This window comes from Scyliorhinus canicula, chromosome 1 (assembly GCF_902713615.1).
Source record: "Scyliorhinus canicula chromosome 1, sScyCan1.1, whole genome shotgun sequence".
NCBI lineage: Eukaryota > Metazoa > Chordata > Chondrichthyes > Carcharhiniformes > Scyliorhinidae > Scyliorhinus > Scyliorhinus canicula.
Window position 1 is genome coordinate 90,736,459 of NC_052146.1, and position 27,936 is coordinate 90,764,394.

At 42.2% G+C, this 27,936-nt stretch overlaps 1 protein-coding gene across 3 annotated transcripts in view; it reads left to right on the forward strand.

The window, feature by feature from the left end:
* sesn2 (sestrin 2) overlaps positions 1-14,252 on the forward strand; it is a 134,327-nt gene extending 120,075 nt beyond the window's left edge. For all 3 annotated transcript variants that reach the window (XM_038795288.1, XM_038795304.1, XM_038795296.1), the window contains 8 exons: positions 4,312-4,509; positions 5,647-5,829; positions 6,537-6,761; positions 7,167-7,314; positions 7,399-7,511; positions 9,742-9,932; positions 10,037-10,181; positions 11,059-14,252. In XM_038795288.1, coding sequence (XP_038651216.1) covers positions 4,312-4,509; positions 5,647-5,829; positions 6,537-6,761; positions 7,167-7,314; positions 7,399-7,511; positions 9,742-9,932; positions 10,037-10,181; positions 11,059-11,145 — 1,290 coding nt within the window. In that variant the 3' untranslated portion in view covers positions 11,146-14,252. The remainder of the gene's footprint in view (positions 1-4,311; positions 4,510-5,646; positions 5,830-6,536; positions 6,762-7,166; positions 7,315-7,398; positions 7,512-9,741; positions 9,933-10,036; positions 10,182-11,058) is intronic.
* The last annotated feature ends 13,684 nt before the right edge of the window (positions 14,253-27,936 follow it).

The window sequence follows — 27,936 nt, forward strand, 5'->3', positions numbered from 1 at the left end:
TGAGTTTCCTCCGGGTGCTCCGGTTTCCTCCCACAGTCCAAAGATGTGCAGGTTAGGTGGATTGGCCACGCTAAATTGCCCTTAGTGTTGGGTGGGGTTACTGGGTTATGGGGATGGGGTGGAGGTGTTGACCTTGGGTAGGGTGTTCTTTCCAAGAGCCGGTGCAAACTCGATGGGCTGAATGGCCTCCTTCTGCACTGTAAATTCTATGTAATTTCCCAAAATCTATTCAAACTTCCTTATTTAATCATTTAGGGGCTAGCTTTGCATATTTAGAGAGCTTAGTTGGAGGAGGGTAAGAAACTGAACTGGAAGCCATATAAATACAGTGGCTATAAGAGCAGGTCAGAAACTTGGAATCCTGTGGCGAGTAACTCGCCTCCTGACACCCCAAAGCCGATCCACCATCCCAGAGGCACAAGTCAGGGGTGTGATGGAATACACTCCACTTGCCTAGATGAGTGCAACTCCAACAATACTCAAGAAGCTGAACACCACCCAGGACAAAGCAGCCCGCTTGATTGCTCCCCCTTACACAACATTCAAACCCTCTATCTCCGATGAACATTAGCAACGCCATGGTAACCATCTATAAGAGGCACTACAGTAACTCGCCATGGCTCCTCAGACAACACCTTCCAAACCCACCACTATCTAGAAGGACACCGGGCAGCAGAAACCTGGGAACACCATCACCCGGAGGTTCCTCTCCAAGTCACTCGCCATTCTGACTTGGAACTATATCGCAGTTCCTTCACTGTCGCTGGGGCAAAATCCTGGAACTCCTTCCCTAACAGCACAGTGAGTGTACCTGTGGCAGCACGGTAGCACAAGTGGCTAGCACTGTGACTTCTCAGCGCCAGGGTCCCAAGTTCGATTCCCCACTGGGTCCCAGTCTGTGAGGAGTCTGCACGTTCTCCCCTTGTCAACGTGAGTTTCCTCCAGGTGCTCCGGTTTCCCCTCTCAGTCCAAAGATATGCAGGTTAGGCAGATTGGCCATGCTAACTTGCCCTTAGTGTCCAAAAAGGTCCGGAGGGGTTATTGGGTTACGGGGATAGGGTGGAAGTGAGGGCTTAGGTGGGTCGGTGCAGACTCGATGGGCTGAACGACCTCCTTCTGCACTGTATGTTTTCTATGTTTATACCTCAGACACTGCAGCGGTTCAAGGAGCCAGCTCCCCACCACCTTCAGAAGGGCAACTCTGGGTGGGCAATAAATGCTGGCCTGACCAGCGACACCCACATTCCATAAAGTGAATTTAAAACAAGAGGGTTCGATGGGGAACTGAAAGTGTGGGGACTAATCGGTCAGAGAAACTGTTGTGTTGTCAGAAATGGATATTGTAAGCTGCTGGTTTTGGTTTAACGTATCAAATGTGGAAGATCCTTGATTGTGTGTCAACATTGCAAAGGGCGAGCACAGCTCAAACAAGTTGAAGTTTCATCTAAATGTTTTCAGTGAAACTTTGAAGCCAGTTTCTTGCTGTTCTCTCAGCACATTCAGTAACACAAGGATTTTCTATTCCCTTTTTGAGAATTCTTAACTCTGCAAATTGATCAGAAACTTCTTTAGCCAACACATGTAATATAGCAGTGCAATGAGAGCAAACAAGTGATCTCATCATAGCCTCGAATTGCATCAGCTGAGAAGTTGTTTACTTGAAACTGTTCCTTGTTTGCATATCATTGGACACACCCTACATGGAGTTAAGTCATGCATTGGTTATTAAGTCTTAAGAAAAATAAATTAGAAATATCGACTCCAGTTCCTTTGTTATCTATTCTGATTTCTAGTCTCCTGCCTGCCCTTCCTTTGATTTCTAGTCTCCTGCCTGCCCTTGTTCTGTTCCCACCAGCTGCGTGAACTCTAAGCAGGAGGAAATCCACAATTGTCACTGCTTTTCCTCAGTGGTGTCCGCACCCATTCTATGGTATAACTTTGAAGTGAATTATTGGGGATGTAGACAGCAAAACTCTCCCTTTTTAAGCCCTGTGGGCACGAGAAGAGCTGAAAGAATGCACCGAGGCAATGAAGATATGTTTGAGATTCATCGTGCTGAAAGTCATAGAATCATACAGTACAGAAGGAGGCCATCCAGCCCATCGAGCCTGCACTGACCCAGAGTACCCTACCTATCCTTTTGGACACTTAAGGGGCAATTTTAGAATGGCCAATCCACCTAACCTGCACATCTTTGGACTGTGGGAGGTAACCAGAGCACCTGGAGGAAACCCACGCAGACACTGGGAGGATGCAAATTCCACACAGACAGCGATCCGAGGCCGGAATTGAATCCGGGACCCTGGTGCTGTGAGGCAGCAGTGCTAACCAATGTGCCACCGTGCTGCCCAAGTCCTGGAGCTGTTGCTGTTTTTTTTTTTTGCTAAGGCATGATGGTGCTTCTCTACTGTCATTTCATCTCATTTTTTTATTTCTGCAATGTTTCTTTTCTTCCGTCTCCAACTCTTGCTCTGAAGGGTGTTCCACCCGAGATGCCAGTTTTGAGCTGAGGCAGTAAGAGAATAAGAAACAGGAGCAGGAATAGGCTATTCAGCCCCTCGAACCTACAGTAAACCCTACTCGACCCTTCGATTAAAAACCATGGCTGATCTGGTCTTGGCCTCAACTCGACACGCCTGCCTGTTCCCCATAACTCTGGACTCCCTTTTAGATCAAGAATCGTCTATCCAGGCTGTGAATATATTAATGATTCCGTTTCCACAAACTCTCTGGGGTAAAGAATTTTAAATAATAAAAAATATTGTTAGCTGGCTATTCAAGCATGAGGGCTATCACAGCTGAGCCTGTTGCTGTTCTGATTTTCATATTCAAGGACGCAGCATGGTCAGCCGGCTGCTCAAGAATCAGGTCAACTGTAGTGCCCTAATTTTGTATATGTGTTGTGGAGTGGGGATATTTTCTGATTTTTTTTTTTAATTCCGTTTTTGTTTCAGACTGTCAAGTCTATGTTGTTATTAATGTGGATTTTGCTCACTTGTACTGCTCAGTGAGAATTGAGCTTTACTGTGGCAGGTTTAATATTACAGTACCTTGGAAACCTATAATTTAACCTCAAGACTCTAAATGCACAACTGCGCAGTTTAAAATATTCAAGAAAAAATTATTTACAGTATTGGAGAACAAAGGTAATGGAGACTCAATTATGCAGCAGCAACTTGTATTTGTACAGCAACTTAATGAAATAAAACGGCTGCAGGTGCTTCCTAGCCTGCTATAAAGCAAAATTTGATACTGAACCACATACGGTGATACTAGTGCAAATGATTTGTCAGAGGTAGGTTTTAAGGAATGTTCTAAAGGATTAGTGAGAATTCCAGAGCTTGGACCCAGGCACCGTCACCAGTGATGGAGGATTTGAAATTGGGGAGACTCGAGGGGCAAATAATGCAGAGATTCAATGCTTTGCAGTGCAGTAAGTCATTCGAGACAGGGAAAGCATGAGGCAGTGGAGGGGTTTGAAAACCTGAATGAGAATTGTTAAATGGAGGCGTTGCTTAATTGGAAGCCATTATAGATCAGTGGGCACCGATGTTGAGCGAATGGGACAGCGTGCAAGTTAGGACACTGGTAGTGGAGTTTTTGGTAACCAAGTTTATGGAATTTATGCAGTTGTAAGTTTTACAGTTGGCTGGTACTTAGTCTAGTTAATCTGTAATGCTAATCTGCATGATCTGTTCAAATATTCCACTTTTTAAAAAAAAAGTATTATGTATAAGAGACATACAGAATTTGAACGATACCGGAAATTGTAAATGTCTGTCTTGCCAGCAATAACCTTGAGTGATTTGTTTTAAATGTAAGTTTTTCAAATATCCAATTACTGACGGTGTTGAAACCGTACTACTTCCAAACCAGGGTCACTGGGTTTAGCTTCTCAAAAGTCGAGGCATGTCTGATGTAACAAAATCCTGACTGCTGTAAAACCAGGACAATGTCTACCAATATTTAACTTGCAAAGAATAGAATGTGTTTGAGCTTTGCAATTGGCTATGGTTTACTTGTCTATCAGATGACCCGGAAATATTTAAAATAGATCTCTTGCTCCAGAGCCATTCCATTAATCTGAAATCACTTTTTTTTTAAAAACTTGATTATTCAAGATCTGGCAAAAACAACGCAAGTAATTTAGTTCTTTGTCACTCTGTCTGATCCACACTGAGCTTCTCAACCGTTTAACTGAAAGACAATTTAAAGCTTGAGGTAACTAATCTTCGGGGCCTATTGAAAGGGATAGTTACGATTGACGAGCGATTTCATTGGCGGGGTTGCTAATATATATTTTGGTTACAGATTCTACACCAAGGTCTAGAAGATTCTGAAAGACAGCTCTTTATTGAAGCCTTTGTTTCTACTGGCCGTGTGGACAATGTAACTACTGTGATGGGCTTGCACCCACAGTATCTTGAAAGCTTTTGGAAAACGCAGTACTATCTTTTACAGATGGATGGTCCTTTACCATATCATTATAGACATTACATTGCTGTGATGGTGAGTGAACTCTTGTAGTGCTTTGGTGTCTTGTGATGCATTCCCTTTAAAAGGAACTTGACTAAACAGCAAAATGAACATGCTTGTGAATGTCAGCGGTCTCGAAAGATAAAATTAATTAGATTCTTGAGGTTTTTGTAAAATAAACAATATTTATTTTCTTCCTCTATCTGCTCTAATAGTGTTGTGGCTGACTGCTCATAGTGTGAACCATGAGTTGGCTTGTCAAAAGTAGTATGAAGAAAATAGATTTGAGCTTCATATACAGCAAGGTTTGCTTCTTTCAAGTTCTCTGATTCCTTGTGTTCATGAGTACATAGATGGCAAGTCATCAACATAAGAACATAAGAACTAGGAGTAGGCCATCTGGCCCCTCGAGCCTGTTCCGCCATTCAATTAGATCATGGCTGATCTTTTGTGGACTCCGCTCCACTTTCCGGCCCGAACACCATAACCCTTAATCCCTTTATTCTTCAAAAAACTATCTATCTTTACCTGAAAACATGTAATGAAGGAGCCTCAACTGCTTCACTGGGCAAGGAATTCCATAGATTCACAACCCTTTGGGTGAAGAAGTTCCTCCTAAACTCAGTCCTAAATCTATCTTCCCCTTATTTTGAGGCTATGTCCCCTAGTTCTGCTGTCACCCGCCAGTGGAAACAACCTGCCCGCATCTATCCTATCTATTCCCTTCATAATTTTAAATGTTTCTATAAGATCCCCCCCCCCTCATCCTTCTAAATTCCAACGAGTACAGTCCCAGTCTACTCAACCTCTCCTCATAATCCAACCCCTTCAGCTCTGGGATTAACCTAGTGAATCTCCTCTGCACACCCTCCAGCGCCAGTACGTCCTTTCTCAAGTAAGGAGACCAAAACTGAACACAATACTCCAGGTGTGGCCGCACTAACACCTTATACAATTGCAACATAACCTCCCTGGTCTTAAACTCCATCCCTCTACATTTTGGGATATATCTTTTAAGGATGTTCTGACGCTTTCAGTCTTTTTTTTGTGGTCTGTTTGGAGGTAATAGTTTGGGAATCACTTGCCAATTGTTGTAACATGTTGCCATTGTTTCCACTGGTGATTAGAGTACATTCTATGATGGTTTCTGATGGCATATCTGTCTTTCAGGCTGCTGCACGACATCAGTGTTTATACCTCGTCAGCCTCCATGTTAATGAATTTCTTCAGGTTGGTGGCAATGCTGAGTGGCTAAATGGCCTGAACTTTGTACCTCAGAAAATGAGGAATCTCAATGAAATCAACAAAATCCTAGCGCATAGACCATGGCTCATCACAAAAGAACACATTGAGGTAAATTGGAAGAGCATTATTGGTGGTTAATTTGAAATGATATCCAGTAAAGAAAATTGATTTGGGTTGCGGGCCTATTTAAATTGTCAGAAGTTAGTAATTACCATGTACAGTCTTTTTCCGAGCCTTTTTACCAGGTGCAGATTTTGAGACCCAATTGTTTTTCGCAGCTTGTAAGCGAGCATACGTTTGTCAAACTACCTTGCTTTGCATTGACATTTCGGAAATTACACCTGACCATCCACTGACCAGTATGCGTGCTTCATTTTATACTTCATTACACCAGGAAAAATCTTTTTGAATCAATATTCCATGTTGGTAGCATTGTGGATAGCGCAATCGCTTCACAGCTCCAGGGTCCCAGGTCTGATTCCGGCTTGTGTCACTGTCTGCGGAGTCTGCACATCCTCCTCGTGTGTGCGCGGGTTTCCTCCGGGTTCTCCGGTTTCCTCAGTGTCCAAAATTGCCCTTAGTGTTGGGTGGGGTTACTGGGTTATGGGGATAGGGTGGAGGTGTTAACCTTGGGCAGGGTGCTCTTTCCAGGAGAGACTCGATGGGCCGAATGGCCTCCTTCTGCACTGTAAATTCTATGTTGATTCTCGCTGTACGTTTATGAAACAAAATGTGCTGTTATTGTGACGAGCACCTAGACTTGATAATTCCAGGACATTTGATTTGCTTATATTATGTATTTTTGTTTCTTGAAGAATCTGCTGAAGACTGGTGAAAATAGCTGGTCACTGGCTGAACTTATTCATGCTGTCGTTCTCCTCACCCATTACCATTCACTGGCATCCTTTGTTTTGGGCTGCAGCATTAGGCCTGAACTTGATCAGGATGGTGGATTCACCTTCAGACCTCCCTCACCGCAAAGTTGTGACTCTGATAGTGCGAGCAACAGTGGGTCAGAGGAGACTGTTAATGGCAGTACAGTAAGTACACCTGTTTCTTTTGCACTTAACATGTCTTAAAATCCCCTTAAATATTTCAGTAATGAGCAATGTATCAATAAGATTTTGGATGGCAGGGATTAAGTGCACACCTGAGTGATTTCTCAATGATGGGCTTTTCCAGATTTTGTGGTCTTCTACGCCACATGTAGCAGAACATTCTGTAACAAATTTAGACAAAGCATTTTTCACTCCTCTCCCAATATATGTCGACACAGACATTTGGCACGTTAGCTGTTACTTGTGGGAAAAGTGAAGGAATTCTGCTTCCACGTTGCATTTTTTCACCATAAAGAATCTGATTTCTTTTGAAAATTTGCAACAAAACATGCCTGAGCTAACATAGTCTTGTCCTGTGCTTTTATCCAACTTCTGAATGTCTTTCAGAGTAGAGATGATTTACGTGAACTAGAGATCCTAATGGAGAAAATGAAGTTGCTCCAGGAAGGCAGACAGGAGATGGAAGCGAGCCAGGAGGAGATGGCTACACGGTTTGAAAGGGAGAAGAGGGAAAGTTTGCTGGTTGCACCTGCAGGTAAAACGTTCAGGTGGCTTCAGTGATTCAAGCAAGTGGGGAGGGTTTTCCTTTTAACTGAACAAATTTCTCCTTTTCCGGCAGATCGTGAATCAGTCTCGCCGACCAATTTATCGTGCTTTGTTGAAGATGCAGATTTTGGGTACAAGGATTTCAGCAGGCGTGGGGAGCAGACTCCACCAACATTCCGGGCCCAGGTAGGTTATAAAGTTTAGTCAGAAACCATGGATTCTGATGCAGTCCAGAACAGTGAATATCAAAGGTGGTAAATGTTTGCATGATAGTTCACAACATGTTTTTAAATTGATAAAGAAAGCATAATAAAGCCATGCAGAGATGATAATTCCAGAGTTTCATTACTAATTTGTGCTAGAATTAGATTCCAGTTTTGACGCTAATGGGGCAAGAACAGGCCAGAGGCAGAGAGTAATATACCCGGACTCCCCAACTCCTGTGAGCATCTAAAAGGTGCAAGTCAGGAGTGCAATGAAATATTCTCCACTTGCCTGGTTAAGTGCGGCTTCAGCAACACTCTAACTGTATGCTATCCAGGACAATGCCGTTTGCTTCCTAGTCCCTCGATTGACGCCTTTAAGCATTCACTGCTTCCAAAACTGACACATAGTGGCAGCATTGTGTACCGTCTACAAGATGCACTACAGAAACTCAGCAAGACTCCTTGGGTAGCACCTTCCAAACCCAATACTTTTACCACCTGGAACAGTGTTTTGCAAACTTTTTCCCCTCAAGATCCACTGGCCGACCCTCGCGACACATGCTGTTTGCTTACTTTTTAATGCGAAAGGGGAGCCTGCTTTGTCCTGTCATGCGAGAGTACCTTTAAGAAATGGGTGTTTACTACTGCAGTGATGTCAGAGTGGGTGGAGATAGGCTGTCTGTCAGCTTTTTACTTTCATTTTTGAGCAGGCTGCAGGGTGTGTTTTAGTTTCGTTTTCAGAGCTGGATAGCTGCAGTCACAGCCAGAAGTTGTATGAATCTCTCTGTAATCTAAAGACTGTAAATCGATCCTGGTGATTTAAAACTAATAACAGTCGTGACTTTAACCTGACGTGCTTCTGGTAAAGGGTATGGATGTTAAAAGGAAAGCTTAAACGTTTACTTAGTGCTGTAGTCTTTGGGGGTTGTATTTGAATTAATGGTGCTAAGATGTTTACTATGTTTTAAAAAGATTAACTGAGTTCATAGAATAAACATTGTTTTGCTTTAAAAAATACTTTTCCATTTCTGCTGTACCCCACCTATAGAGTGGGCCGGGTGCTCCCCATACCACAATCTAGTAAAAGTTGTGGTTCAGGTGAACTCCATGATACACTTTGGGGTTCTCTAAACCCTGGCCCATAACAGTCCTCCATAATCTCACTTGAATCCGGTTCAAAGGAGCAGAGGGCAATGCGCATATCAGGTGCAGAACTCAGCCAGTTCTTTGTGCCGTGTTCATTTTAATGAAAATAGAAAAATCCAATCTACTCTATCCTGCCCGAGACTCTCCTAAGAAGCGCTCTCCAGATTCTGTTGTGATATCCGATCCAATAGGTAAACTGCCTATTTGAGTCTCTAGCCATTCCTAACTTGGAGAACCATTGACCTTCGTAGTTCACTTACCTTGCTTGCCAGCAGCTGCAAAACTGAAACAATTCTGCTCCCTGCTTTGTCACTTCATGTCAATTATATGTGCAGAATGCGATACCTCTCTGCTGACACTTCTGGCTATAAGACTGAACACAGCCTAATGTATCTCCATTTTAAAAGGCGGCAGCAGCAGCCGCAATTCTCAATGTAAAAGCTGGTGGCAGCTGTTGGGCGCAGTGTGCCCTGCGCACCACATACCAGTGGGTCATGAACCTGACTTTGAAAAGCACTGGCCTAAAATGATAAGGGTAGCAGGTACGTCTGATCACCACACCACCTGGAAGTACCTCTCCAAACCTGTCAGCTGTTCCTTCACTGTCGCCGGGTCAAAATCCTGGAACTCCCTCCCTAATAGCACAACATGGACTGCAGCGGTTTGAGAAGGCAGCTCATGACCACCTTCTCGGCTAATTTGGGATAGGCAATGAATACTGGCCCAGCCAGTAATGCTCACATCCTGTGAAATTATCTCCTCCGGGCTCAGGTTGGCCAGGTTTCGAGTTGCCGATCACCAGGGATGTACTCACTTTAATGTTGCTGGAATTGTGTTCCACTGTGGTTTCTCTCCCTTCACCTGCACCCTAAGGCAGTTTTATCTCCTGGCACTAACTGGAATACACATTTCATATTTGTGTGAAATACTGGAGTGAAAGGGGGGGGGGGGGGGGGGGGGCAGGGAAGCTGAAGAGTAGGACATAAACTATTGTGGGGTTACTCTTGGTAACATTGAGTTTTATTTTATTTGAATGCAATCAAACACTGTGCCTTTACTCTTAGGATTACTCCTGGGAGGATCATGGCTACTCCCTGATTAATCGACTGTATCCTGAAGTTGGACAGCTTTTGGATGAGAAATTTCAGGTTGTGTACAATTTAACATATAACACCATGGCCATGCACTGTGGCGTCGATACCTCCATGTTAAGAAGAGCTATTTGGAATTACATTCATTGTGTATTTGGCATAAGGTATGTTGCTGTACAATTTGAGATCGTTTTCTGAGAGGGAATTTTCACATTGAAACATATTTTAAATATATTCTGTTTCATACATCTGTGATATTTTTGATCAGGTATGACGATTATGACTACGGAGAAGTGAATCAACTTCTGGAGCGGAGCTTAAAAATCTACATAAAAACTGTTGCCTGCTATCCTGAGAAAACAACTAAGCGAATGTATATAAGCTTCTGGAGACAGTTTCGACATTCAGAGAAGGTTTGTTTTTCTTGGGAAAACTTTATTTTGTAATTTTGGCTAACACCGGCTTTTGAGCTTAGATGCTATGCAAAGTAATTGTCACTTAAAGCTGCTCAATTACTCACATATTCAAGAATTTTGATAAACACGTTGGGTCAACTGTCCACTGGACTTGGCTTCTATTGCACTTCAAGATTATAACATCGAATGCAAAAAAAAAAACCTGATGAAATGTCACAAAGGTGCCAACATACTTGACATGGACCTAGGTAGCATGGTGGCGCAGTGGGTTAGCCCTGCAGCCTCACGGCGCCGAGGTCCCAGGTTCGATCCTGGCTCTGGGATCTGTGTGGAGTTTGCACATTCTCCCCATGTTTACGTGGGTTTCGCCCCCACAACCCAAAGATGTGCAAGGTAGGTGGATTGGCCACGCTAAATTGCCCCTTAATTAGGAAAAAATGAATTGGGTACTCTAAATTTATATTTGAAAAAAATACTTGACATGGACCTTGAATCTATTATGGTGCCCTAGTTTTTAGTGAGGGCTGGGAATACACCTAGTCCCTGCCCCAGCTACTGGATTTTCTTTAACTCCAGGATCCTTCGTGTATTTTAATGTTCTTCATTTTCCTCTTTTTATTTTTATTTCCATTTACCATCCACACTCTGCCCCATCTTGGTCTCTTCCCTTGCTGCCACCCAGGGCAGAACATCCTCTAATGCATTTTCATTGCAAGAATCTTATGATTCATAATCCTGTTTTGGGCAAAGAGGATTTGAATCATGCATAATAAATCTGGAATATTTCACCAGTACTTTTATTCTCCTTCTAAAAATCAGTATAAACATTGCAATATAAATGTTTGTTAACTATGTTTATTTTCCTCCTTTTTAGGTGCATTTAAACCTGCTCCTTCTGGAAGCCAGAATGCAAGCTGCACTACTCTATGCATTGAGGGCAATTACTCGCTACATGACATGATTCTGTCAAACTATTGAGAACAAAGTGGCCCGACTTGGAGTGCATATTCTACTGACTTGCTTCACTGAAGTGAGCAGCCATGTGCAATTGTGCAAATTCCTAATATTTGACATTCGTATTTTTTTTTTTAAAAGAGTAAAATTTCAGATATGTATTTTTGGGGGACAACTTCAGTATTCTTTTTACTGTGTTCAGTACATGGTGAATCATAGAAAAGGTTTGAAACTTTTAAATTTCAAACCTGATGCATATAAACTTTCTCTTTACACCTAGTGGGTGTCCATCTGGAGAAGTGAAAGCTTGAATGTATTGTATTGAGTTTAAGCTGTGAACCTGGCTGGGCCATTGAAGCAACGGCCATTTTGTGTGTTGACACTTCTCTTGTATTTATTTATGTTGTCACAATTTGATTCTTTTTCCCCAAGGTTTATTTTTTGAATTGTATCCTCTGGCATACACTGGTCTTGTGGCACATTACCAAAGCTGACTTTCGAGTAGAATGTTTAGTTGTAAACCTATCTCTCTTGGAATTGCCATCACAAATGAGCAGTTTCTTTTTTTTTGTACCAAGATCCCAAGTTTGAAATTCTTGCAAGAAATATCAGCCCAGTTTTAAATCTTTTCCCCCGAAACACTTCAAATGGGCAGTCCCTTTTTGATTTGATTATTGGCACCAAACTGTTGTATAGTTCACAAATGCATTAAACAAGAACAACTCAGCACTATTTGAAGGTTACTAAGTATTTGAGTTATTGTAGAAGATCTGTGCACTGAGACCTTTGCATTTTCCCATTATTGCACCGCTAGAGGAGTGATGCTTTTAAAAGCAGAGATGGGAGTGGACAATGTGATGATGTGGAACTTGCACTCTCACTGCCATTAATATTGTATGCCTTTAGATAATTGCAGGTTCATTTGTGATTTACCTGAACATCGAAGTACAGTCTATTGAGTTGGGTACTGTTTTTTAAAAATCAATAATTGTTATTGCTCCAGAAAGGTCAATACCAAAATGCTAACATTGAGAAATGCAGATCCTTGTATGGAATTTGTTGATGCCTTGATTTGCACATGCCATCCTTTGTGAAACTATATTTGTATTTCTAATTTTTGCACATAGCATTTTCTAAGCACCTGGATGCATATCGTTACTGCACTAAATAGTTTTTCTGCTCTTAATAGTTTGTACATGATAAATTACCATGGATTATTTTTTAAATGGGTCAAATTTATCCCTTGCTAGCCAACACCAACATAAGATTCCCCACCACCCCCCTCCAAGTTGTTGCCTCCATTGGGTATTGGCCTCCTTAATGCCTTACCGTCAGATCTGGGAGTGTTCTAAATTTCTCCTGTGTTTGCTCACTGTATTCCATTTGATTTTCCAAATTAATCCATTTTGAGAGCAGCCAGCAGTTTATGCTGTCATTTGTAAACGCAAATGCCCCTTAAATTAGGAAAGGCATTGTTCCAAATTCAGTAAAAACCAGCCAGAACATTCTGGCACATAATCTAATGGTCAGTGACCTATGCAAACATCTCAAGTGCAAAGTGGAGTTAACACCTGATATTCTTGAATGTGGGGTCACCTCGTTTACATAGAAATATTCAGCATTAACACTTGAGTTGGTTTTTATATTGTGGGATGATATTTAAATAGTGGGAAAATCATGGGCATCAAACTGGATTGTTTGAAAAGTTAGGCTGTGTATTGAATATATTTTGATTATTTATGCACCAGTAATTTAACACTAAAGGTTATTCGCCTAGTAGCCCATTGCAGTCATGTGAATTTGTTCAAAAGTTTCCTGGTAAACACTGGTTAGTCTCAGCATCTCCTTGGGTAGGGGCAGGCAGAATGAATAAAGATGGTCAGTTTGGTATATTTTTAAGTGTAGCAAATATGCCAAACAATTTGCCTTCAAATTCAGGGAAGGATTGATCATGGACTGATTTTCTTAGCTGAAGGGTTGTGTGAAGAGATTACAGCTGAGCAAAAAGGAGAAAGGTGGAGGCTTGCTGATGTTCAGTGTAAAAGTTGCTGATGTTCGGTGTAAAAGTATCTTCAGTGCAATTTCTATGAACCTTTTACAGTCTTGAGGTCAAATGAACATGAACCTACCGACATGTACCTATTTCCTCCCCTCCCAGGTTTTCTGTTAAGAAATGCACAGCACTACCACTGGCACTCTGAATGAAAGCAGTAAGTTTGAATCTTGGGAGCTTAGTTTGTTTGAGGGCAAATCTTTGGCCTTTTGGGTAGAGGAGGTTAAGAATGTGAAGGTGCTCGTGTCATACTGTACCTCACTTAGTCATGCAATAAACAATTCAGCTTGAGCTGCAAATTCTAGAATGAGGAAATGCCTGTACAACTTTTACTTAGTTTGTAGAAAGTCATATTGTTGCTTTCGCCTTTAAAGTCAAATATACAAATATTATCTGTGACGCATCATGTAATGTGTCTTTTGTAAAAATTCTTTCTGAGAATGCACTGAGCTTAATACACTCCCTTATTCCTGAGATATTAAAACTGCTTCAAAGTAAGGTGTAGGTAAAATCACTTTTTGGAAGTGCTTGCAATGAGACGTAGCTTGGCACTGATGCACTGAACTGTTTTACTTTCTAATCTACAGCAAAATTGATGTAGTAGCTGATTTTCTTCACCTTACTCGCTTGAAAACTGGACAACGTATTTAATTCTTTCCCCCCCACCCCAAATTTCATGCTGGCTTTGACCTCGATGGCACTTAAATTTGTGAGCAATGGATCACTTTATAAAAAAAAAAAGTTTGTTACATTTTGAATTGTCCAACAAATTAACCAGTTCCTCTTTGGTGTCTTGTCAAAAGGTTTTAGTGAGCATGTTACATTTGTGAAAGCTAAACATAGCCTGACACTGTACATGGTAGACTGCTGTGGGATATGTTTTTCTGCTGGATTCATAATACTTTTCTCCTAAGACCTGCATGTAACTAAGACTTCGGAAACTTGCATTGAACTTAATAACCTGTTTGTTGACTTAATTTCATTTTTTTTGTGGGAGCTTTCGAAGTTGTAAAAAAATGTTTGACTGTTGATTTTCTTAAAATAAAGCTACTTTTTTTCAATGTGTTGGTCTTTTCTGCAGTTGCTCGGTGACCTGTACATTATTGATTATAGAAATAAGTTGTTTTTGTGTATCCTGAGAATGTGCCTGTTGTTTTGTAGCCAACCTTTTGCAGTGATATCACTTTTATTTTACATCGGCAAACACAGCAGCCAATTTTCCCAGAACCAAGCACCACCACCACCAATGAGTGTACAAAATTGAGGGTCACAATGTAGACGGGAAGAAACTTGCCCTCTTAGATGGGTCAATAAACAGATGGCATAGATTTAAGGTAAGGGGCATGTAGAGGGGGTTTGAGGAAAAGCTTTTTTTCCCCAGAGGGTGATGGGAATCTGGAACTCTGCCTGAAAGGATGGTAGAGGTGGGAACCCTCACAACATTTAAGAAGCATTTTGATGAGTACCTGAAACGCCAAAGCATACAAGTTTATGAGCCATGTACTGGAAAATGGGATCAGAATAGATATGTGGTTGATAACTGGTGCAGACACAGTAGGCTGAAGAGCCTCCTTCCATGCCTTGAGGTGTACCTGCTGCCTTCTGTCAATGACAAAACGTGAAAGTTCCATCCACATATACTGTCTTTGAATCAAATCTATTTTTAAATTTTATAAACAGTTTGGGACAGCAATTTTCATTTATACAGCACCTTTTGTCTTTTACAAATTTAGAGTACCCAATTCATTTTTTCCAATTAGTGGCAATTTAGCGTGGCAAATACACCTAGCCTGTGCATCTTTGGGTTGTAGTGGCGAAACCCACACAAACACGGAGAATGTGCAATCGCCACAGGAACAGTGACCCAGAGCCAGGATCGAACCTGAGGCATTAGTGCTGTGATGCAGTAGTGCTAACCGCTGTGCCACCATGTTGCCCTTGTATAGCACATTTACTGCAGTAAAACTCCCCAAGGCGTCTCTCAAGAGTGTAATATGACACAACCATGTAAGGCGTGATCGGAGGCTTGATCAGCGGTAGGCTTTAAGGATTGCCTTAAAAGAAGGGAGGGGTTTAGTGAGCGCGAGAGAACTCCAAGGCTTGGGTCCTGGCAGCTGATGGCCTGACCACTAACCAAGAAGCTATTGGAATGTGTGAGAGGCTTCATGAGATTGTCTCAGTCAAGTCATGGAGGGATTTGAAATCAAGGATGAAAATTTTTGAAAGGAGGCTTGTACTAATGAGCTGTGAAATTGAATGTAAACAATGCAATTCAAGCTTTTTGGCTTCTCAACATGTCCAGAGGCTTGAAAAAGTTAAGGGGAATGAAACACATCAAACATCAATTCACCTTGATCTGATAAAACATTGAATTTGCCGTGCTGGGAGACACATTAAAGGGTTCCAACATTAAATTCACCATCTGGACCTGCTTCTCTGAGGTCAGCGTGCCCTATTGGGGTGCTGCAATCTCCTAATAGAGCAGCACCTCCTTCCAAAGTGCTGGTTGGTTAAACCCCCCCCCTCCCCTCTCCCCTCCCCTTCTCCTTGCTGGTGAGCATATTAATGTCACATGTTGCTGATTTGTATCCTGAACTCGAAGTTTATTTCAGAGGAAATGGACCAAAAATCAATGCACATTCCAGTGAATCTCAGCTGCACATATTGCAATGGAGAGTTGTGGCTTTGAATGAAGAATAAAGGGATTAAGGGTTATGGTGTTTGGGCCGGAAAGTGGAGCTGAGTCCACAAAAGATCAGCCATGATCTCATTGAATGGCGGAGCAGGCTCGAGGGTCCAGATGGCCTACTCCCGCTCCTTGTTCTTATAGAACATAGAACGATACAGCGCAGTACAGGCCCTTCGGCCCTCGATGTTGCACCGACATGAAAAAATCTAAAGGCCATCTAACCTACACTATGCCCTTATCATCCATATGCTTATCCAATAAATTTTTTAATGCCCTCAATGTTGGCGTGTTCACTACTGTTGCAGGTAGGGCATTCCACGGCCTCACCACTCTTTGCGTAAAAAACCCACCTCTGACCTCTGTCCTATATCTATTACCCCTCAATTTAAGGCTATGTCCCCTCGTGCTAGCCACCTCCATCCGCGGGAGAAGGCTCTCGCTGTCCACCCTATCTAACCCTCTGATCATTTTGTATGCCTCTATTAAGTCACCTCTTAACCTTCTCTCTAACGAAAACAACCTCAAGTCCATCAGTCTTTCCTCATAAGATTTTCCCTCCATACCAGGCAACATCCTGGTAAATCTCTACTGCACCCGTTCCAAAGCTTCCACGTCCTTCCTATAATGAGGCGACCAGAACTGTACGCAATACTCCAAATGCGGCCGTACTAGAGTTTTGTACGTGAGTTATGTTCTTATGAATGCTCGTGATCAAAGTTACAATATGATAGTTCATGTTTGTTTATATTTAGAAGCAACTGATGCTGTCAGACAAGAATTGAAGTGCATAAGTTGGGAACATAGGCTGCCAGGGAAGGACAGAAGTGAAATGTGGAACTTGTTCAAGGAACAGATACTACGTGTCCTTGATATGTATGTCCCTGTCAGGCAGGGAAGAGATGGTCGAGTGAGGGAACCATGGTTGACAAGAGAGGTTGAATGTCTTCTTAAGAGGAAGAAGGAGACTTATGTAAGGCTTAGGAAACAAGGTTCAGACAGGGAGCTGGAGGGATACAAGATAGCCAGGAGGGAACTGAAGAAAGGGATTAGGAGAGCTAAGAGAGGGCATGAAAAATCTTTGGCGGGTAGGATCAAGGAAAACCCCAAGGCCTTTTACACATATGTGAGAAATATGAGAATGACTCGAGCGAGTTTGGGTCCGATCAAGGACAGAAGCGGGAGATTGTGTATTGAGTCAGAAGAGATAGGAGAGGTCTTGAACGAGTACTTTTCTTCAGTATTTACAAATGAGAGGGGCCATATTGTTGGAGAGGACAGTGTGCAACAGACTGGTAAGCTCGAGGAGATACTTGTTAGGAAGGAAGATTTGTTGGTCATTTTGAAAAACTTGAGGATAGACAAGTCCCCCGGGCCTGACGGGATATATCCAAGGATTCTATGGGAAGCAAGAGATGAAATTGCAGAGCCGTTGGCAATGATCTTTTCGTCCTCACTGTCAACAGGGGAGGTACCAGGGGATTGGAGAGTGGCGAATGTCGTGCTCCTGTTCAAAAAAGGGAATAGGGATAACCCTGGGAATTACAGGCCAGTTAGTCTTAGTTTGGTGGCCGGCAAAGTAATGGAAAGGGTACTGAGGGATAGGATTTCTGAGCATCTCGAAAGACACTGCTTGATTAGGGATAGTCAGCACGGATTTGTGAGGGGTAGGTCTTGCCTTACAAGTCTTATTGACTTCTTTGAGGAGGTGACCAAGCATGTGGATGAAGGTAAAGCAGTGGTTGTAGTGTACATGGATTTTTGTAAGGCATTTGATAAGGTTCCCCATGGTAGGCTTATGTAGAAAGTAAGGAGGCATGGGATAGTGGAAAATTTGGCCACTTGGATAACGAACTGGCTAACCCACAGAAGTCCGAGAATGGTGGTGGATGGCAAATATTCAGCCTGGAGCCCAGTTACCAGTGGCATACTGCAGGGATCAGTTCTGGGTCCTCTGCTGTTTGTGATTTTCATTAATGACTTGGATGAAGGAGTTGAAGGATGGGTCAGTAAATTTGCAGACAATATGAATATTGGTGGAGTTGTGGATAGTGAGGAGGGCTGTTGTCGGCTGCAACGAGACCTAGAGGATGCAGAGCTGGGCTGAGAAGTGGCAGATGGAGTTTAACCCTGAAAAGTGTGAGGTTGTCCATTTTGGAAGGAGAAATATGAATGCGGAATACAGGGTTAACGGTATGGTTCTTGACAATGTAGAGGAGCAGAGAGATCTTGGGGTCTATGCTCATAGATCTTTGAAAGTTGCCACTCAAGTGGATAGAGCTGTGAAGAAGGCCTATGTTGTGCTAGCGTTCATTAGCAGAGGGATTGAATTTAAGAGCCGCGAGGTGATGATGCAGCTGTACAAAACCTTGGTAAGGCCACATTTGGAGTACTGTGTGCAGTTCTGGTCGCCTCATTTTAGGAAGGATGTGGAAGCTTTAGAAAAGGTGCAAAGGAGATTTACCAGGATGTTGCCTGGAAAGGAGAGTAGGTCTTACGAGGAAAGGTTGAGGGTGCTAGGCCTTTTCTCATTAGAACGGAGAAGGATGAGGGGGCGACTTGATAGACGTTTATAAGATGATCAGGGGAATAGATAGAGTAGACAGAGACTTTTTCCCCGGGTGGAACAAACCATTACAAGGGGACATAAATTTAAGGTGAATGGTGGAAGATATAGGGGGGATGTCAGAGGTAGGTTCTTTACCCAGAAAGTAGTGGGGGCATGGATCGCACTGCCTGTGGAAGTAGTTGAGTTGGAAACATTTGGGACCTTCAAGCGGCTATTGGATAGGTACATGGATTACGGTAGAATGGGTCTAGGACAACTCATCGCCGCCGACTAATCGCCAGCCCAACTCATCGCCAGCCCAATAAAAACAGTACAGTCAACAGACTTCTTAACAGCGCTCTGGAGTGAATGGAATCTATTTAAACCAACAGACTTCTTAACAGCGCTCTGGAGTGAATGGAATCTATTTAAACCAACAGACTTCTTAACAGCGCTCTGGAGTGAATGGAATCTATTTAAACAATTTAAAACTATAGAAAACAAAGGACATTTTAACATATTTTTCAGTAAATTGACTCTATTTAAAAAGTGCCCAATATAAAAACGATTGTATTTAACCAGAGACGGACGGAAAAATGCATCTAAACTGCATTTTACCACTGGTCGGCTGAGACAGACACTCTAATACAAATCAGATACAATGAGAAATTTCTGGTTTGAGAGGTAGAATTTAATAAAGATTTCTGTCTAACTGCAAGGTTTGGCGAAATACTCACGGTGCTTTGTAGAAAAAAGCTTGTCCTTACTTATGTCCATTACACAACATAATTATATGTATATTCGCATCTGCCACATATAATTTTGTGCTTTTCGTCTGAATAGCTGAAATTGACAAACACCACGGTTATGGAACATGCGAGCGACAAATGTGAAATTGATTAGGTTCAGATTTGGTCAGTTGACTGTTTACTGTAGGGCTCTATTGAAATAGACGCTGTTAATTGTAAGTTACTGTTTTTTGTTTTGTGTTTTCCGTCCGTCTCTGGTTAAATACAATCGTTTTTATATTGGGCACTTTTTAAATAGAGTCAATTTACTGAAAAATATACAGTAAACAGTCAACTGACCAAATCTGAACCTAATCAATTTCACATTTGTCGCTCGCATGTTCCATAACCTTGGTGTTTGTCAATTTCAGCTATTCAGACGAAAAGCACAAAATTATATGTGGCAGGTGCGAATATACATTGAGCAACTTTGTGAGTTGCAAAGTGCACTCTGGTAAAAGTCAGCTGATATATGCCACTGGTTTCATGCTAATAAGTTTCTTTGAGATGCCACGATTGATAACCCTATGCAGGTGTGTGTGTGTGGATGCGTTTGCGTGGATAGATGTGGGAGGATTATCATGTTAATAAATATATATGCAATATATATATAGAGTCAATTTACTGAAAAATATGTTAAAATGTCCTTTGTTTTCTATAGGTTTAAATTGTTTAAATAGATTCCATTCACTCCAGAGCGCTGTTAAGAAGTCTGTTGGTTTCAATAGATTCCATTCACTCCAGAGCGCTGTTAAGAAGTCTGTTGACTGTACTGTTTTTATTGGGCTGGCGATGAGTTGGGCTGGCGATGAGTTGGGCTGGCGATGAGTTGGGCTGGCGATGAGTTGGGCTGGCGATGAGTCGGCGGCGATGAGTCGGCGGCGATGAGTCGGCGGCGATGAGTTGTCCCATTCCCCGGTAGAATGATGGAGTGTAGATTAATTGGTTCTTTAGGGCAGCACGGTAGCATTGTGGATAGCACAATTTCTTCACGGCTCCAGGGTCGATTTCCGGCTTGGGTCACTGTCTGTGCGGAGTCTGCACATCCTCCCCGTGTGTGCGTAGGTTTATGTTTCCTCCAGGTGCTCCGGTTTCCTCCCACAGTCCAAAGATGTGCAGGTTAGGTGGATTGGCCATGATAAATTGCCCTTAGTGTCCAAAATCGCCCTTAGTGTTGGGTGGGATTATGGGGGTAGGGTGGAGGTGTTGACCTTGGGTAGGGTGCTCTTTCCAGGAGCCGGTGCAGACTCGATGGGCCGAATGGCCTCCTGCACTGTAAATTCTATGATAATCTATGATTAATCTAGGACAAAGGTTCGGCACAACATCGTGGGCCAAAGGGCCTGTTCTGTGTTGTATTTTCCTATGTTCTATGTTCTATGTAACCAGTGAATGGTGACAAAATAATTTGGAGAATGGTAAATGTAATTTCCCTCACCCATGAAAGAGGAACGGGATGCGTCAATAATAATAATAGCTTATTGTCACAAGTAGGCTTCAATGAAGTTACTGTGAAAAGCCCCAGTTGCCACATTCTGAATTACACTTGGCTTGGTTATGTGCAAACGCCTAAAATTCATAATACAGAATTGGTGTGCACTTGGAAAGGCATAGACTAATCCGGCATGGGTTTATATAGGGCAGGTTGGAACATCGGAACAGGAGGCCAAATAGTCACTCAAGTCTGTTCTCTGCCATTCATTGAGATGATGGCTGATCAGCAACTGAAATCCATTTACCCACTTTTGCCCCTATCACTGAATAACTCTAGTTAACAAAATCATATCCCTGAATAACTCTAGTTAACAAAACAAAACCTATCAATCTCACGTGCAACAATTGTTCTGGCATCCATAACTATTTGAGATTTTACCAGTTTTTTAATTTCACCCCTGAAGGGTCTATTTCCAATTTTTAGACTTTGTTCCTTAACCTATTTCTCAACCAGCAGAGAAAACTCTCTACCCTATCTCTTCCCCTTAATATCTCAAAACCTATGATCAGTTCACCCCTTCATCTTCTAAATTCCAGGGCTACCACCTAGTTTGTGTAATCCCTTCTTGCAATTGAACCTCTGGAGTCTCGGGATCAGTCTAGTAACTTTGTCCTACACTCCCTCTAAAAGCAGTATATCCTTTCTAAAGGGTGAAGCTTGGAACTGCTCACAATCCATGTCTAACTAAGGCTTGTACACCTAAAGCACAACTTCTACCCACTTGTATTCTCAACCTCTAGATATAAAGCATTTATTTTAATTTCTGTATCTATTCATTACGTTTTAATGATCAATGTATCCAGGCCCCCACTGGCTGCACATGGCAGTAATTCCTTTGGAGAAAATCTAGCTAAAGTTAGTGGGGTTGTTCTATAAATGCATTTGATGACACGTCACATGAGCAATTAGGAAAACTAAGCCATGCACACGAAAAAGAATGAAGCTATACGGTAGAGTGACATCTGCAAACTAGAAGCAGAAAAGTGCATGTATTCCTGATTGGATATGGGTTGTGCTACATCCTGTGCAGTTTCTCTAGTACCTCTTCTGTGTCTGATTAGGTAAACAATAGTTACAAGACCTTTTACGTAAGGGAGTGATTAACAATGGTGCATTGCTGGAGAAAGATCGGTTAGTAGATGCGATACATTTTGGCCAAATGGGAATGTGAGTAGTGGTACAGATATGGACCAGAATTTCTACTGGAGTTCTTTTTAAACTGTTTTATAACAGACGGAGATTCCTGGATAATCTATTTGCATTGTTTCATTAGGGCTTCCATGAATCTTCTGCGGAAGTTATGGTGGAAAATTGGAGAATCTCTGTGGAAATTCTGTCCTGCACTATCTACTTTGTACATTCTGCCTGCCATTTGAAAGACTCCCGCGATTTTCTGGCCCTTTTTGCCGATGGGTTCCTCCGGATCCACTGAAGGCAACCCCTGTGGCCAGTTCCCTGGTGTGGTGTGCGAGCCATGCAAAACGTTGTTGACATTGGCAGAACCGGAAGATCCCACCGGCGGCCAAGGGCAAGCCGCCTCCTCTCCCGGAAAACGCTGCGGGGAGGTCAGAAATTTTCAAAAAATATGGGGAGAATGGAAGATTCAGCAGAAACATTTTAATGGAGAATATAATCAAGGATCCACCTTACAGACCAAAAGCACAAATGTGGCAATTAATGTAACCGTTGAGTCATGGTGAAGAATTAAAAATAGAATGAAGCTAGCATGTTTCTTTCAGAACAAAGTAATTGTATGACGAGTGTCTTCAGTGATAATTCTATTAACCTGGGAATATCACTATTTCTTACTCTACAATGTCAAGGTAGTCTATCTAGTAATCCATAGTTCCTGAGAATTCCCCTTCACGGGCAGCACGGTAGCATGGTGGTTAGCATAAATGCTTCACAGCTCCAGGGTCCCAGGTTCGGTTCCCGGCTGGGTCACTGTCTGTGCGGAGTCTGCACGTCCTCCCCGTGTCTGCGCGGGTTTCCTCCGGGTGCTCCGGTTTCCTCCCACAGTCCAAAGATGTGCGGGTTAGGTGGATTGGCCATGATAAATTGCCCGTAGTGTCCTAAAAAGTAAGGTTTGGGTGGGGGGGTTGTTGGGTTACGGGTATAGGGTGGATACGTGGGTTTGAGTAGGGTGATCATGGCTCGGCACAGCATCGAGGGCCGAAGGGCCTGTTCTGTGCTGTACTGTTCTATGTTCTATGTTCTAAATATTTCCTTCAATATGTTAAACTTGAATTCAATTCAAAACTTAGTAAGAGGTAAATAGCCATATTTCAAGATAGTTCATATGTATGAAATACGAAAAACATATTTCACATGTTTTTATTTAAACTTTGGGCCTTAAAATGTTGGAATAAAAATAAGACTGGAGGCTAGTTAGACCTTTCCATAGATCTTATCCAACATCTTCCATTTAAATAACATTAATTTGGAAAAACATTCCAAGGCACTTCACATGGTTGTTAGGGGAAAGAAATGGACAGAGAGCCAAAAGAAATCTAATAGGAATAACCACAAACTTGTTCAAAGCGTTGGGTTTTAAGGAGAATCTCAATGGAAGACCTAGAATGTTAAAGCCATAAAATGTGAGGAAAGAGCAGGATGGGTGAAACTGGTTAACTCCCAACATTACTGGGACAGAACTGATGCCTATCCTACCAGGCAGTGTGGTCAGAGCAGGTCCATTGGTTATTAAAAGTAATTTCACACAGCCCACAGAAGATTTGAGAATAATAATGCAAGTGTTAATCACAACCTTTTCGCGGGGCAGAGTAAAATCTTTATTTATTGAGGAGAAGCGATATGAAAAGCATATAATGTTTATCATGATATAGATGGTTGGGATGTCAAGGCCTTGGAGAGTGTACAAAAAAAAGATTTGCTAGAATGGAGCTGGGGATGAGGAACTTCAATTCTGTAGAAAGACTAGAGAACCTTGAGTTGCTTTTAGAACAGAGAAAGCTGAGAAAAATGTAGTGCCTTATATAGCCTCAGAAGTACATCCCTAATCTTGTATTCTAGCCCTCTCGACATGAATGCTAACATTGCATTTGCCTACCTAACTGCCGACTGAACCTGCATGTTAACCTTAAGAGAATTGTGAACAAGGACTCCCAAGTCCCTTTGTGCTTCTGATTTCCTAAGCATTTCCTCATTTAGAAAATAGTCTATGCCTCCATTCCTCCTTCCAAAGTGCATAACCTCACACTTTCCCACATTATGTTCTTCTTTGCCCACTCTCCTAACCTGTCCAAATCCTTCTGCAGCCTCCTTCCTCAATACGACCTGCCCCTCTATAGATCTTTGTATCATCTGCAAACTTAGCAACAGTGCCTTCAGTTCCTTCTTCCAGATCATTAATGTATATTGTGAAAAGTTGTGGTCCCAGCACTGACCCATGAGGCACACCACTAGTCACCGGCTGCCATCCTGAAAAAGACTCCATTATCCCCACTCTCTGCCTTCTGCCAGTCAACCAATCCTCTATCCATGCCAAGATCTTACCCGTAACACCATGGACTCTTAACTTATTTAACAGTCTCCTCTGCGGCACCTTGTCAAAGGCCTTCTGAAAATCTAAATAAATCACGTCCACTGGTTCTCCTTTGCCTAACTTCATTGTTACTTCCTCAAAGAACTCTACCAGATTTGTCAGACATGACCTCCCCTTGATGAAGCCGTGCTGACTCAGTCCTATTTTATGCACTTCATAGTACTCCGCGATCTCATCTTTAATAATGGACTCTAAAATCTTACCAATGACCGAAGTCAGGCTAACCGGCCTATAATTTCCTGTCTTCTGCTTCCCTCCCTTCTTAAACAGCAGTGTTACATTAGCCACTTTCCAGTCCTCTGGGACTCTTCCTGCCTCCAGTGACTCCTGAAAGATCACCACCAATGCCTCCACAATCTTCTCAGCTATCACTTTTAGAACCCTAGGGTGTAGTCCATCCAGTCCAGGTGATTGATCCACCTCCAGACCTTTCAGTTTCCCCAGACCCTTGTCCTCAGTGATGGTCACTGCATTCACCTCTGCCCCCTGAAGAGAAAGATAGCTTCTGTGTGTGTCTTTTCAAATCATTTTGTTTCAAATGTGTTCCTTTACATCAAAATTGCATCTTTCTCTTTGTGTGTAACAATTGCTTTTGTTGCAGAAACTGTTCTTTGGCAAGGCTGTGATTCACTGCGATATCTGAGTAAATTCATTTTCCGTGCAGTCCATGCTGATAATTGCAAATTGTCTTTCATTTTCAATGCTTTTAAATATAGAGGATACATAGACCTGCATATCAAATCAAACGAGGATTTATCATTTCAGTACAGTGTTGTATTGCTAACATTCCGAAGTTGCTTCAATATGCTGCTATATTTAAGAAATTAGCATGTTGAAGGCAATTGAAAATATGGGGCCATTATGGGGTTTAGATAATACTTTTTTTTTAACCTATCGTTCAGATCCGAAGAATAATCTTTAATATGAGAAGAACATGGGCAGCACGGTGGCTCAGTGGGTTAGCCCTGTAGCCTCACGGCGCTGAGGTCCCAGGTTCGATCCCGGCTCTGGGTCACTGTCCGTGTGGAGTTTGCACATTCTCCCCGTGTTTGCGTGGGTTTCGCCCCCACAACCCAAAAGATGTGCAGGGTAGGTGGATTGGCCATGCTAAATTACCCCTTAATTGGAAAAAATGAATTGGGTACTCTAAATTTATAAACAAAAAAAAAAGAAGAAAAGAAAAAAAAAAGAAAAAATATGAGAAGAACATTAAAAAAATCACTGTTTAGCCTTCAGCTGTGGTATTGTATCGAATTCTGGGCACCACAATTTAGGACGGATGTGAGGGCCTTTGAGGGGGTACAGTGGTGATTTACTAGAATGGTACCAGGGATGAATGACTTGGAGACTGGATAAGCTGGAATTGTTCTCCTTTAGAGCAGAGCAAGCAAAGAGAAGATTTAAAAGGCTTTCAAAATGATTAAGTGAGGAGGTATAGAAGGCAACAGCAAAGCACTGCATTATTTTGCCAAGCATAACCATGGACCAGCTCGATGGAACTTCATAGCCATCAATACCATCTCAGGGCCTGGCACCTGAAGGAGGAGGAGATTAGGAGAATCTGTTTCCAATGACTGTGTGATCGGTAACACAGGGCCACAGGTTTAAGGTCATTGGCATCAGAACCAGAGGGAGGGTAAGGAGGAATCTTTTGATGCAGCAAGTTACGAGCTGGAATTCGCTGGCTGAAAGGGTGGACAGTTTATTATTCAACAATAACTTTCAAAAAAAGGAATTGCACAATTACTTAAAAGGGGACAATTTGGAGAAAGAACAGGTATGTAGGACTAATTAGATAACTCCTAAATTTTCTTTTTTTTAAATTTAGAGTACCCAATTCTTCTTTTTCCAATTAAGGGGCAATTTAGCGTGGCCAATCCACCTATGCTGCACATCTTTAGGTTGTGGGGTGAGACCCACGCAGAAGCGGAAGAATGTGTAAACTTCACGGGGAGAATGTGCAAACACCACAAGGACAGAGACCGGGGCCGGGATTGAGACCGGGGCCGGGATCGAACGCAGGTCCTCGGTGCCGTGAGGCAGCAGTGCTAACCACTGTGCCACCATGCTGTCCCAGGTAACTCTTCCATGATGGGCTGAATGGCTTCCTTTGGTGCTATATGATTCTATTAACATTAATACCTTTCCAGACAGAAACCTGGATCACCAACACCACCCATTATAGTGGAATGTCTTATTTTGGACATTGGGTTGTTAAGTGGTTAATTGCAATTGTACATCATCACAAGTAACGATGAAAAATCACATGATTTGTTCTTGAGCAGTCTTGTGGAAGATGTAAGCTTGAGCAGGAAGATGTAGTCACATGAAACTCCTGTTTCATACACTCCTGCAGAGTCATTAGGTATTTTGATTATTTGATTTGATTGATTTGATTTGTTGTCACGCGTACTGAGGTACAGTGAAAAGTATTGGTCTGCTCACAGTCCCGGCAGATCCTTGCATATATGAAAAACATAGGACATAAGATAAATACACAATGTAAATGCATAGACATCAGGTGAAGCATACGGAGTGTAGTGCTACTCAGTAGAAAAGGTGCATGGAGAGATCAGTTCAGTCCATAAGAAAGTCATTCAGGAGTCTGGTAACAATGGGGAAGAAGCTGTTTTTGAATCTGTTGGTGTGTGTTCTCAGCCGTTGGAGAAGAAAATAACCCGGGTGGGAGGAATCTTTAATTATGCTGCCCGCTTTTCCAAGGCAGCGGGAGTTGTAAACAGAGTATTTGGATGGGAGGTGGATTCGTGTGATGGACTGGGCTGTGTCCACGACTCTCTGTAGTTTCTTACGGTCTTGGGACGAGCAGTTGCCATCTCAAGCTGTGATGCAGCCAGATAGGATTTGTACCAATCTAACAACACCAAGAATATTCTATCCATCCAGCCAAATAAAGGGGTATAAATGGAAGGAGTGAGGATTTTTCCACTGTTTCCTGAGGCATTACAGTTCTTTATATCTGCTCAGAATCATTTAACAGAATTAATGATATGCAAGTATATGTTTGTAGCTTTAGGTAAATATTTGTTTCAGTGAATATACCAAAAATGACAGGCAGGAAAACACCCTACTGGCCCACCTGATCTGCTCTGCATGACTGTAGTAGCTTGTGCAACACAATGTACACATTCCACAATCCACCTGAAACCTATCACCTCAGAGAGGCAAAGAATCAGATAGAAACTCAGGTCAGAAAAAGGCCTTTGATAAGGTACCCAGAGTAGACTAATTAATGCGATCAAAACATGTGGAGACAGGATACGTCACAAATAAGACAGCAAGTAGAGAGTAGGGTAACAGATGGTGATTTAGAATGGTGAGAAGTGAAGTTACACAAAGGTCAATGCTGAGACCATTGTTCACGATGATCATATAATGACTTAGAGGTTGGAATCAAAAGTACAGCTTTTAAATTTGGAATGATACCAATTTGGGCAGAATGGTCAATGCCGAGTAAGATCGAAACAAATTACAAGAAACTGTTAATAAACTTGTAGAATGGGCGTGTAATTGGCAAATTAACTTCAAATAGATAAGCATGTGCTATTGACCCAGAACCTCTTTTCTTGTTATGCTCTTGGCGTAACATAAGCTGCTTCCTTAATGTTCACTCTGACAAAGGCAGGTTCAAACGTGGAGATATCT